This window comes from Lipotes vexillifer, unplaced genomic scaffold, assembly GCF_000442215.2.
Source record: "Lipotes vexillifer unplaced genomic scaffold, Lipotes_vexillifer_v1.1 scaffold478, whole genome shotgun sequence".
Lineage (NCBI taxonomy): Eukaryota > Metazoa > Chordata > Mammalia > Artiodactyla > Lipotidae > Lipotes > Lipotes vexillifer.
Window position 1 is genome coordinate 614,728 of NW_006779682.1, and position 12,817 is coordinate 627,544.

The 12,817-nt window shown below is 58.3% G+C and overlaps 1 protein-coding gene across 1 annotated transcript in view; it reads left to right on the forward strand.

Moving 5' to 3' along the window:
• Positions 1 to 9,946, forward strand: part of RIPK4 (receptor interacting serine/threonine kinase 4) — a 27,375-nt gene extending 17,429 nt beyond the window's left edge. The window contains exons 3-8 of the mRNA XM_007452875.1: positions 1,059 to 1,207; positions 2,796 to 2,845; positions 4,363 to 4,521; positions 5,273 to 5,376; positions 6,795 to 7,056; positions 8,787 to 9,946. Of these exons, the coding sequence (XP_007452937.1) occupies positions 1,059 to 1,207; positions 2,796 to 2,845; positions 4,363 to 4,521; positions 5,273 to 5,376; positions 6,795 to 7,056; positions 8,787 to 9,946 (1,884 nt within the window). The remainder of the gene's footprint in view (positions 1 to 1,058; positions 1,208 to 2,795; positions 2,846 to 4,362; positions 4,522 to 5,272; positions 5,377 to 6,794; positions 7,057 to 8,786) is intronic.
• Positions 9,947 to 12,817: the final 2,871 nt, after the last annotated feature.

A 12,817-nucleotide genomic window follows, 5' to 3' on the forward strand; every position in this document is an offset into this window, starting at 1 on the left:
CCCCCCCCGCAGATGTGGTCAGAGACGCCTTGAAGGAGCGAGTCCCCAGTCCTAAACTCGCCCTGCTCAGCGGTGATGACGCCAGGCCCCTGGCTCACCTTGTGGGCAGGTGAGCCCAGAACTAAAGGCCTGACTCAGCCGCATTTCCCATCACTCCGGAGGTGTGTTTGAGAGGAGCCCGGAGTTAATTAGAAGGCTTAGAAACACCCACGCGCCTCGGAGGAGGATTTATGAAGGGGCCATTTTCCACGTGGATCCTGAGTCCCTTAATGCCAGAGAGTGTGGCCTAATCCCACACAGCGTTTCACCGCCTCTGAGGGCTCTGATTCACACCACGGGTTGCAGGGCGGAGGGCGGGCGCCCCGCAGTGACTTCCCCCTCATTGGGTTCCCCTGAGCCTTCAGGACGCCTTGGCCTAAGGAGACGCGGAGGTAGAGGTGTATGGGGCCCGAGCTGCCGGGTCCAGGTGCCCCTTGGGCCGGTGGGCCCTGCGGCGGAGGGGATGTATGTCACACCTGTCGTTTGGGTACTGTGTTTGGAGCCAGCAGGTGTCTGTTCCTAGAACGTTCCAGGTGGAGGACAGGGGCCCCGCCGAGGTTGGCAGGGTGTGTTTTGCTCGCTTTAAAGGGCCTCTGAAGGTGCATTTCCCTTTCAAGAAGCACCTGCCGCCTGCCCGCCGCCCGGCTGTGCGATTGCATAACTGCGTTTTGCCTCTGAGGGTGCCCCCTCCCTTCTGCCCGTGAATTCCTTCCTTCAAGTGTAATCTTTTCCCCTGTCCATCAGGCTCCTAATGGTTTCAGGCATGGTTCTTCCCAGGCTGGCTGGGCCTTCCCCCCAGTGCAGGCGATGTGAGAGCCGTGGTGCCGAGGTGCCGATTCCTGAACGCAGCTGCTCAGCCGGTGGGGGGGCGGGGGAGGGGTACCGCCCCTGCCCCCGACGTTGCCAGGGTCTTGGGGGAGGGCATGCTGATAGAACGTCCCAAAGCAGCAACCCCGGCTGCCTCACTCAGCAAGCTGCCAGCCAAGCTTGACGAGCTCCTTCCCACCGCTGCGTTGCAGATCTCCGACTTCGGGCTGGCCAAGTGCAACGGGCTGTCCCACTCGCACGACCTCAGCATGGACGGCCTTTTCGGCACCATCGCCTACCTTCCTCCTGAGCGCATCCGGGAGAAGAGCCGGCTCTTCGACACCAAGCACGACGTGTACAGGTGTGTATCAGGCGTGCAGACCCAGGTCGCCAGGGGCTCTGCACCTGGATTCCTCGTGCTCTGAAGGGGGGCTTTGCCAGGGGCTCCTCGGTGCCGCCAGATAAGAGGTTCAGTCCAAAGGGAAGGGCTTTTAGGCGGAGGGTACGGGCTACCCCAGTACTGGCTTACAAGAGGGAGTTCTCTGCTGTGAGCGCTGCTGGCCCAGCATGGAGAACATTAGTGGTTGGTGTCAGTTAGAGCCGGTTATGCAACCAGGTGGGCAGCTCCCACACCATGAGAGCTTTGGTGTTTGTAGGATGTAGGGAGCACGGGCTCTATAGCTTGTCTGCTGAGAGAACCTGCTACTATGTGTCTGTCTGCGTGTGGATTCAGGCTCCAGAATCCAGTCCCCTGTGGCCCGGAACTCACACTTCCTAACGTCACTTACGCGTGACGGGAGCACAGACACCCTAGAGGCTGTTCACAAACTGGCACCGGGGATTTCTTTGCTAGAGAACAATCGTGAATCATTTGGCGCCTTCCCTTCCCATATAGTAAAGGTCTTAATCACTCAGACTTCTCGGAGAAGGAAAGCAGGAGGGCGGGTGCCAGCAGGCACTTAAGCCCCTCATTGTGGTTCTTGTCTCACACGCGATGACTGTCACCCTGAGCCCCGCCTTTGGGTCACGGCCACCGCCTGGAGTCCTGGCCGACTGGTTTGACCGTAGCCGCCCGTGCACGTGCTTTGCTGGGCTTTGAGCAGGATGTCTGTCGGGGGGTGGTGCACAGGGCGCTGGGCACCCGCCCGTAGGGTTTGGGGAGAATAAGATTCTCTGTTTATCTCGGAGTTGAGAGTTTCAACTTTTGAACTTGCAGATTTCAGTTACTTTTCAACGGGGACCTTCTTGCCTTTCAGTAAACAGCTGCTCTTAACCCAGTGCGGGCTGGTAGCGCAGTGCTTGGACTTCGGGTTCTGGTTTTTTTTTTTTTAATTTTACCAGATTGAGCTCTTTCGGGGTATATCCAGAGTAATCATATATATATAATCAATATGTAAATGATATAAAGGTAACACACACACACACACACACACACACACACACACACACACATATTACACACAAGTATATATAATTTCTAACAACCAAAAAGGGCTCTGGGAGGTTCAGCCGGTGCCCCCTCATCTTTTCCACGCGCTCAGATGACGTCAGTGGGCTCGAGACGCCCAGAGCTGTAGTCGGTATTTTGAGGCCCAGTGTTTGCAGGAAGGTGGTGTGAAAGAAGCAGACTCCACCGTTCTCCCCTCAAGCTGACGGTCCAGGGACAGGGTGGTGGTCCCTTCGGGAACCCCTCCTGCTGTTTGGACTGACAGTTCAGTTGATGGAGTTTTGTCTGTTGTCTGACATTTGAGCTTTCCACCTGCCTTGTTCCACAGTAAGAGTATTTGCCCATTTAAAAAACTGCATGAAAGGTACCTTGGTGTCCCCTCTCTCTCTGAGTCTCTCGAAGACTCTGGGGTGGCCTTCCTCAAGCTTGTCGCTGTGTTTGGGGCCTCTGGCTTTACTTGAGGCTCTGGCACGCAGACACTGATGTGCCTCTTCCCTTCCAGCTTTGCCATCGTGATCTGGGGTGTGCTCACACAGAAGAAGCCGTTTGCAGGTGAGTGGACACGTCTAGGGGTGATGCGGCTGCCTCTCCCGAGCAGTGGAGGGCGTGCTCTGTGGTCCTTTCTCTGTGTCAGAAGTGCCTGCGAATCACAGTCGGGGCCGCTCTGGGCCGTGGTGCTGGTGGGCCGTCTGGTGGGGAGCAGGGCTGCCTTGTCCTGCCCCGCAGGCCCGCACAGAGACCCATGGCCCACCTCATCGCAGGCTTTCATATATGCCGACAAGGCGCTCTGCCGTGCAGCTCACATACGGGGAAAGGCACGGATCTGATGGGGTCTCTTCAGTGACTCTTGTTAGGTACTAGCTCATTCTTTTGTGTGTGTGATATAATACACGTAACATAAAATTTATCATTTTAACCATTTAAACTGTACATTGTGGCATTAAGTGCATTCACAGTGCTGTACAGTTGTCACCACTGTCTGGTTCTAGAACATTCCATCACCCCAAAAGGAGACCCCGGGCTGCTTAGGCAGTCACTCCCTTCCCCCCACCCCAGCCCCTGTTGGCCACTAATCTACTTTCTATCTCTGTAGGTTTGTCCGTTGTAGTGATTTCCAGATACATATTTTTTTTAATTTTCTAATTTTTGATTGTAAAACACACATCACATAAAAATGACCATCTGAACCATTTTGAAGTGTACAGTTTGGTCACGTGAAGTGTATTCCCACTGTGGGGCAACCAGCCTCCAGAATCGTTGGGTGGATGCTCCCTGGGTCAGCACACCCGGCCCGAGGGCTGTGGGTTTCCTCCCCCTTGCCAGGCACCCACCGTGCTGATTTCCAGCCCCAAGGTTTCAGTACCTTGACTCGGTTTATTGGAAAAGTCAAGTACCTGGGCTACTCACTCTCTTCTGGTCTGACCAAAAAGATCTAAGAATGCAGATCAGAGTCAGCGTGTGGCCCCCAGGTCTTTTGCAGGGTTTTGTCTGCACGTTGTTACCCTGTCTCCCTGCCATCTCCTCCTCAGTGGAGGTCCGTGGTCTGGATTCTTTTCAGCGTGGCCAGGTGGCACTGTCGCTCGGGCCGGCTCATTGCCTGGCCCGCCGGGGGCCTGCGCTTTGGGGTAGAAATTCAGGAGGACGTTTTCGTCACTGCAGGGCAGTTTGGGCCTCTTGGGGCTGGGCGATGTGACTCCGTGACTTATCAGCGTTCTTCCCTTTGGTGGGCATGGGCCCCTTTGGAACCGATCTCATTCGATATTTTTCTCCTTTGAGCTTGGTTTTCCTTTGAGTTCGATGCCCAGAAAGACCTGCTCTGTGATACAAGGCAGTGATTCCGTTTGGTAGATCACAGATAGTTTCTAAACCCTGGAAAACAGGGGACAGTTGTGCCCTGCAAGGTTAAGGATTAAAGAATGCTCTGTGCTTTGAAAAGGAAATACCGTGTCTCCTGGGCGGATGGTAGTGATGTGCCCCAAACTTTCCCACGGTTGTCACTCCTCCCGAAGATAAGAAATCCTGCCTCAGCCCCACGGAGCTGCCCTGACTTGTGCACCTGCCCTTTGCAGATGAGAAAAACATCCTGCACATCATGGTGAAAGTGGTGAAGGGCCACCGCCCCGAGCTGCCGCCTGTCTGCAGACCCAGGCCTCGCGCCTGCGAGAGTCTCCTGTGCCTCATGCAGAGGTGCTGGCACGGGGACCCCCGGGAGCGGCCCAGCTTCCAAGGTGAGTGCCCCCAGAGGGTTCCCGGAGTATTGCTGCTTGAGGGTCGTGCCGCTGTCCCAGGTGTCGGAGTCGACGGCCAGGGCAGGGGAGGCTGTCCGGAGGCGAGCCCGGCGCCTGCAGGCTGTGCCCGCCTGTGGCCCCGGCCTGTGACCGGGGCGGGGAGGCTGGAGCCCCGTGGTCAGCTCCAGCTGTCCACCCCCGGCTGTGGCCCGCTGCCCTCAGGGGCCTGCTCTTGGTGTTGCAGGTTCAGATGCAGCAATGCATCTTTTAGGGACGATGCGACCGCTGGCCTGCGGCTTTCTTTGCATTTCTCATGGCGCCTTGTCCCTGGGGAATGGCTGTGTCCTTTGGTTAGCAGAGTGATCCTGACGCGCTTGAAATTGGTCACGACGTTTAAAACATATGGGGAAACCAGCGTGAACGCGGTGGGAGCCTCTCGCCAGGAGCTGGCAGCCGGGCCGTCGGGGTACGCGCTCCGGCGGGTCTGGCTTCTTGGGGAAACGGGGTCTCGGTGGCTCCTGCTTGGAGTCTGGCCAGACCCTGCATGTGGTTGCCGCTGGGGTCCCATGCGGGGTTGCCATGAGCTTGGCCGGGGGCCGGCAGCCTGGGAGGCCGCAGTGCTGAGCGGTCAAGAGGCTGCACCCTGCAGGTGCTGCCTCTTCTGTCCCGGCCCGAGGTCACACGTTTAAGTAGAGCATTTGTGTGAGTCAGTGTCGAGGCGATATACCCTTTTGTGTTTTGTCCCCCAAAGAAATCACTTCTGTAACCGAGGACCTGTGTGAAAAACCTGATGATGAGGTGAAAGAGACGACTCCAGACCCAGATGTGAGAAACCCACCTGAGGCCGAGGCCGAGGTAATGGGGACCCTCCCGGGGACCTGGTTTCCCCTGACTTGGCTTCGGGGGTTGAGTCTCTCTTTTCTGCAAATGCCCTGCCAGCCTGGACCACTCGCCCCCTGTTCTGAGGCTGGGGCCGTCCCCCTGCCCCTGCCCCTAGCTGCTCGGCCTCGAGCTTGCTGCCTTGGTGAGCTGGCCTACGGAAGCCTGCAGGGGGCAGGTCCGTGGCGCGCTGGCCTCAGAGTGATTTCCTGCCTGACAGTGAGTGACTCGCCCCCGTCGCCTGTCTGTGGTTAGGAAAGGGCAGAGTGGGCCCACGCTTGACATTAAATAGCCGTCAGCTGGATGTTGTTTGAACCAGGGGAGCTGAAGGCCCCTGCTGGGCCAGACTGGGGAGGGGGTCTGGGCCCTGGGGGTCTGGGGGTCTTTTTGCACCTCGAGGCTGGGGATCTGTCCACTTTCTAACTGCCTATAAATGTTTTGTTTTATGAGTGCCACACAGGTTAGGTAAGATGTGATAAATTCTAACTATGCTAACTAAATAAATACCTTTCAGGTAATAAGACTTGTAAAGTGGAGCCTGCTAAACTAACTTTATTGGGTGTTATCTGGTGTTGTCATCCCAGGCTGTGCCGTAAGGCCGGGAGATAAGTAAGCATTTATGGTGTGTCTGCTGTCTGAGCAGGAAGGGGCGTGTGCATGAGGTCAGAGGGCAGAGGGGCAGGGGGGCAGGGAAGGTGACCCGGTCCCCACCACCCCCATAAGGGGAAGAAAGGCCCAGCGCGTGGGTGTGACTCAGTGCACCAGGCCACCAGTTCCCAAGGAGAGTGAGGATTTGGGGACAGGTGGGCGGGAACCCAGAAGAATCACGAGTCACCTGCAGATTCTAACCCCTCAGCACACTCTGCCTTTCTCGCGGCCGGGCAGGAGAGGGCCCTCGGAAGGGCCCGTTAGGATGGGTTGGGGTGGAGTGTCGTGCCGTCCCTGTAGCTCGGCCCCTGCCCCCTACCCTTGTACACATGCGGCCCCCCAGCTAGACTCGCACAGCTCCGGGGAGGGTGGCAGGTTGTTAGGAGCCCAGCCCATCTCCTTCCTCCGTTTCGTATCAGCGCTGACCTGTCCTGGGTGGACACGGCCAGCACACAGGCTTCACCTCCTGCAGCTTATCCACATCTTGTCCAGATGACTCGGGGCCACGTCACTGCGCAGATGGGGCCCAGCATGGTGACGGGCGTTGCGTCCTCGTCGTCGTCTTTTCTTACCCTGTCCTCCCGCCGGGTGGACCCAGCGCAGGGTCTCTGGGCCCCCTAGGACCATGGTAACGGGAGTTAAATTCCCTCCATGGCTCACGGGGGACCCATGTGTTCCCTACCTCCTCCGCCCGCCCCGTCAGGTCACGGACGGAGCCTCATCCCCTCCGTGTGCTGTCTCTGCAGGCGCCCGTGGCCACCCCGCTCAAGCGAGCCTCCGCCCCGACCTTTGACAACGACTACAGCCTCTCCGAGCTGCTGTCTCAGCTAGACTCGGGCATCTCCCAGACCCTCGAGGGCCCGGAAGAGCTCGGCCGCAGCTCCTCCGCATGCAAACTTCCGTCGGCGAGCAGCGGCAAGAGGCTGTCAGGGGTGTCCTCGGTGGATTCTGCCTTCTCCTCCAGAGGGTCGCTGTCCTTGTCCTTCGAGCGGGAGCCTTCAGCGGGCGGTGAGTGGAGGGCCATCCCTGGGAAGTAATGCGCTTAACTGGGGGCCCGGGGGGCCGGGCAGAGAGTGAGCAACTGAACGGGATCAGGCGTCCGGCTTCCCGACCTCACGGTAGCTCTCCTGTGTTTTCTGCAGCCCTTCACTGATTGGGTTTGGGCGTCAGTGCAAATGCAGAGATGCACGTGGGCCGAGCAGGTGTCACTTAGATGTAAGAGGGGTGAGTCACACCCCTGGCTGTGCGGGTGGGTCTCACCCGTGCCAACCCAGCACGCAGGGGCTGAGCTCCGGTTTGCAGGTTGAAGAACTCGAGTTGCATCAGGGAGCCCAGTGGATGTATGGAACCCCTCTCCCTGGAGACCTCGCTCTCTTGTAATGTCAGCCCTGTACCCCCTTTCCCAGGCGGTGTGGGGAAAACACCCCCATTCCTTCTTATTCGTGGGCTCCCATTTACCATAGCCGTGCATGTTGATGGGCAAGCTGTCCTTGGAGGTTGTGACTCCCTGGTCCTGTTTATATACCTTGGGTTTTCTGTCTAGAAGGTGCTTTCCCCTGCCCCTGCCCTGTCCCAGGTGCTGGCCCTCGGGTGTGGGGCTGGTGTTAACTACAGCCCCCTCGTTGCTGCCTGTGAGGATGGCGTACGAGGTTTCCTTTCCGTGAGGAAAATTTGCATGCTCATGCTTAGGGCTACAGTGCAGGGGTGGCCAGAGGGGCGCGGGAAGGGTACAGACCCCAAGAGGAAGGGGAGCTTGTTTTTCCTGGGGAATCGGGGAGTTCCTCCTGGGATGAGGACTTTTCCTAGATGCCGTGGACCTCCTGGAATTTTTAGAGTGGAATATTTGGGATGAAAGAGGGCACTTAGGGTTGAGGAAACTCCTTACAGAGGCGCAGAGGTGGGGAAGGCCTGGCTGGACTGGAGGTTAGCAGCCAGCGATGAGGCTGAAAAGAAAGAAGCACCCGTCTCCCACGGAGAAAGATGTAGAACTTTCTCTCGGGGCCTGATACCCTCAAAGTGACATCTTCATGCTTAGAGAGGACCAATCACTGGCCCACCTCAGAAGCCAGCGTTGAAACACTAAGTCCCCATTGGGCTGATTCCGTTTTCTTAATACACCCCACGCCCCCTCCTCCTACGCAGGGCCCCTTGAAAATGTTTCACGTGAGGGCGTCTCGTCTCATTTAAATCGGAACCCGACAATGTAATAGGATTTTGTTGTTAAATTTAACCTTTACATCGTGAATAACAGTCCTTCTAAAATGGGAGACTCAGTCCTTCAAGGATTATTCTAGAAAGCGTCCTTCATGATATTGCTGAGACAAGAGGCATCATTTGGAGGTTGGGCTGGGAGCAGGCGGTGGGCCCTGGAGGGGTGGCCTGGGCTAGGAGCTGCCAGCTCTCCGGTGGGTTGGGGGCCGCCGCCTGGTCTGTGCTGCCATTTCTGAGCACCAGCTGGGGCCAGAGTTTTACATCCCTTATCTAATCACGACCCTGCTGGATGGGTAGAATGATTTTTACTTCGTACATCGACAGAAGAGCACTTTGGAGACGTTCGTTGCCCTGCCCGAGGTCTCCCCACTCGATCTTAAATTAAACCAGCATGGACAGCACAGCACTTAAGCGATTTCAGATAGAAAGCGGCCTGGAGGCCACGGGGAGTTGGGGGCCACGTAGGGAACACTGGCCGGGCCCGGGGAGGCAGCGCCACGTGAGCCCGGCACCTGCTCTGCCCGCAGATCTCGGCGCCGCCGACGCCCAGAAGAAGAAACTTGTGGATGCCGTCGTGAACGGGGACACCGGCAGGCTGATGAAGATCCTGCAGCCCCAGGACGTCGACCTGGTCCTGGACGGTGGCGCCAGCCTGCTGCACCTGGCCGTGCAGGCTGGGCAGGAAGACTGCGTCAAGTGGCTGCTGCTTAACAACGCCAACCCCAATCTCACCAACAGGAAGGGCTCCACGCCCCTCCACGTGGCCGTGGAGAGGAGGGTGCGGGGCGTCGTGGAGCTCCTGCTGGCCCGGAAGATCAGCGTCAACGCCGCGGACGAGGACCAGTGGACGGCCCTGCACTTCGCGGCCCAGAACGGGGACGAGGGCAGCACGCGGCTGCTGCTGGGGAAGAATGCCTCCGTGCACGAGGCCGACTGCGAGGGCCGGACGCCCATGCACGTGGCCTGCCAGCACGGCCAGGAGAGCATCGTGCGCATCCTGCTGCGCCGCGGCGTGGACGCGGGCCTGCCGGGCAAGGACGCCTGGGTGCCGCTGCACTACGCCGCCTGGCAGGGCCACCTGCCCATCGTCAAGCTGCTGGCCAAGCAGCCGGGGGTGAGCGTGGACGCCCAGACGCTGGACGGGAGGACGCCCCTGCACCTGGCCGCCCAGCGCGGGCACTACCGCGTGGCCCGCGTCCTCATCGACCTGCACTCTGACGTCAACGTCTGCGGCCTGCTGGCGCAGACGCCCCTGCACGTGGCCGCGGAGACGGGGCACACGAGCACCGCCAGGTTGCTCCTGCACCGGGGCGCCCACAGGGAGGCCGTGACGGCTGAGGGCTGCACCGCGCTGCACCTGGCCGCCCGCGGTGGGCACCTGGCGACCGTCAGGCTGCTGGTGGAGGAGCGGGCCGACGTGCTGGCCCGGGGGCCCCGCCGCCAGACGGCGCTGCACCTGGCCGCCGCCGGCGGGCACTCGGAGGTGGTGGCGGAGCTAGTCAGCGCCGACGTGCGTGACCTGTCTGACGAGCAGGGGCTCAGCGCGCTGCACCTGGCCGCCCGGGGCCGGCACGCCGAGACGGTGGAGACGCTGCTCAGACACGGGGCCCACGTCAACCTGCAGAGCCTCAAGTTCCAGGGCGGCCCCGGCCCCTCAGCCACGCTCCTCCGGCGAAGCAAGACCTAGCCTGCCGCCCCAGGAGATGGAGCCCCCGCGGGGTTCCTGTCCCCGCGCCGTGCTCCGCTCGCCCCGTCTGCGGCCTGCGGGATGCCATCGAGAGGCGGGTGGCCACTGACTCGGGATCCGCGCCGGCGTCTACTTGGGCGTCGCCTGCCCACCCTCCCGATGCAGTTGATCAGAGCGTGCGCGACCGCTGCCCACGGGCGCACCCGGTGTCGAAGGGACAGTGGGTCCGAGGCATTTGGTTGCACCCCTCGCTCCTGCTGTCGGTCCCTCGGTGACAGGGCCGTGAGCCCCCCCCACCCCGTCGTGAGCGGAGCCACCTGCGGCTGGGAAGGCGGGTGTGCGGGAAGAGCTGCGTCTTTTCTCTCCATTTGCAGCGGCAGGCAGAGAAGCCTCTTCCAGAAGGCTTTCGTGGAATTCTTGTTCTACGGAAGAATATCTTTAATAGAGGAACAGTGTCAGCTGTCACTCTAGATCTGTTAAAAACTTTCATCTCATTGGATAGTCTGCTTTCTGCGCAACGAGTGTGAACTGGTGGGTTGGTCTTTAAAGCAAAAACAGTCATCTCACCAGCCCTTTCACACCCAGATTTGTCCGTCACTCAGTCCTCGTGGGTGGCCACACACGTGTGCCATGAGTGCTACCTGCCCTAGTTCATTTCTCTTTGCAGAGAATGTTTGAACTTGAGAGTCAAGTGTCTGAAAGTCAAGAAAAATTAACTGACAGCCTCAGTTTCGGACTCAGAACAGTGTTCCCTAGTTAGATGAACCACCTTCCTCACCGTTTCCTTTTCAGCCGTCAGTCTTGGCAGGGTGGCGGTGTGTGCCGAGTGATGCTGTTTTAGGGTCTCCAAGGGGGTTTCTGACCTGCTTTACAAACGGCTACTCTGTGCAGGGGCCTCAGCTTTTGGGGTGTGACACCCCGAGTCGGCTCCAGGAGACGGCCTCACGGTCTTGGATGTAAAAACCCCGTTCTTTTGTTGTCACCCGTGTCCCCCATGCACCCGCCCCCCCCAATACTATTATTAGAGTCAGTTTGCTGCAGGACCCGACCCTGTATGCAAACATGCCCTTTGGACTGGTGTATGAAACAGAGATTGATGTTAACGTACCATGTATGTTAATGTGGATCTGTGGGCAGGATAATTCTTTTCTGTGACAGGAAATATCCGGGCTGCTTAGAACTGGCTATGTTTTAATATGCCTTGTGCTACTGTTGTATGTAGAACACGTGGAAGAAAAAACTTCTGTTTGATGTCAATAAAGCTAAGTTCTCTTCCGACCTCTTTGAAGCCGATGAGACTACATTTTCATACGCGTGAGCTCGAATAATCTGATTTCTGAAAACCAGAGCTTGAGGCAGTCACGTGTGGTGTGGAGATGCCCTTTGGAAGGGCAATCTGTGTGCTCTGAATTTACCCGTGATCTGGGGGGGATGGAGGAGGTGGAAGGGTGGACCCGGGCTTCCTGCCTCCTTAGCCTGGGACCTCCTCCTCCTGCGTGTGTGAACCGTTAGGGAAGAAACTTCCAACACCAGAGTTTTTATTTCTTTGTAAGTTTTTTTTTTTTTTTTTTTTTTTTTTTTTGCCGTGCCGTGTGGCATGCGGGGTCTTAGTTCCCCAACCAGAGATTGAACTTCCTGCGGTGGAAGCACGGAATCCTAACCACTGGACCGCCAGGGAATTCCCCTTAACTTTACATTTTGAAAGAATTTTAAAATATAGAAAAGTTGTAAGAATAGTACATAGAACCCTGGTGTCCCCTTCGTCGATTTTCCATTTGTTTACATTGAACTCTTTTGCCTCGTCATTCCCTTTTCTTTCGGACCTACCCACCCAGCCATCCCCCAACCCCCTCATCCATTCATCTCTCCATCCCCCATGCACTTATCCATCCATCCATCCATCTCCCCATCCACCTGTCCATCCATCCATCTGTCTGAGTAGGTCGCAGAAAATACGCCTCATGGGAGACTCTTTCCAAGATGGCGGAGGAGTAAGACGCAGAGATCACCTTCCTCCCCACAGATACACCAGAAATACATCTACACGTGGAGCAACTCCTACAGAACACCTACTGAACGCTGGCAGGAGACCTCAGACCTCCCAAAAGGCAAGAAACTCCCCACGTACCTGGGTAGGGCAAGAGAAAAAAGAATAAACAGAGACAAAAGGATAAGGACGGTACCTGCACCAGTGGGAGGGAGCCGTGAAGGAGGAAAGCTCTCCACACACTAGGAGCCCCTTCGCGGGCAGAGATTGCGGGAGGCGGAGCGGGGAGCTTCGGAGCCGCGGAGGACAGCACAGCAACAGGGGCGCGCAGGGCAAAGTGGAGAGATTCCCGCACAGAGGGTCGGCACCGACCGTCGCTCACCAGCCCGAGAGGCTCGTGTGCTCACCCGCCGGGGGCGGGCGGGGCTGCGAGCTGAGGCTCGATTTCGGTTTCGGTCGGAGCTCAGGGAGAGGACTGGGGTTGGCGGCTTGAACACAGCCCGAAGGGGTTAGTGCGCCACGGATAGCCGGGAGGGAGTCCGGGGGAAAGTCTGGACCTACCCAAGAGGCAAGAGACCTTTTCTTGCCTCTGTGTTTCCTGGTGCGCGAGGAGAGGGGTTTTAAGAGCGCTGCCTAAAGGAGCTCCAGAGACGGGCGCGAGCTGCGGCTAAAAGCTCGGAAACCAGAGACGGGCGGGAGACGCTAAGGCTGCTGCTGCCGCCACCAAGGGGCCTGTGTGCGAGCACAGGTCACTGCCCCCACCCCTCTTCCGGGGAGCCTGTGCAGCCCGCCACTGCCAGGTTCCCGGGACCCAGGGACAATTTCTCAGGGAGAACACACGGCGGGCCTCAGGCTGCTGCAACGTCACGCCGACTTCTGCCGCC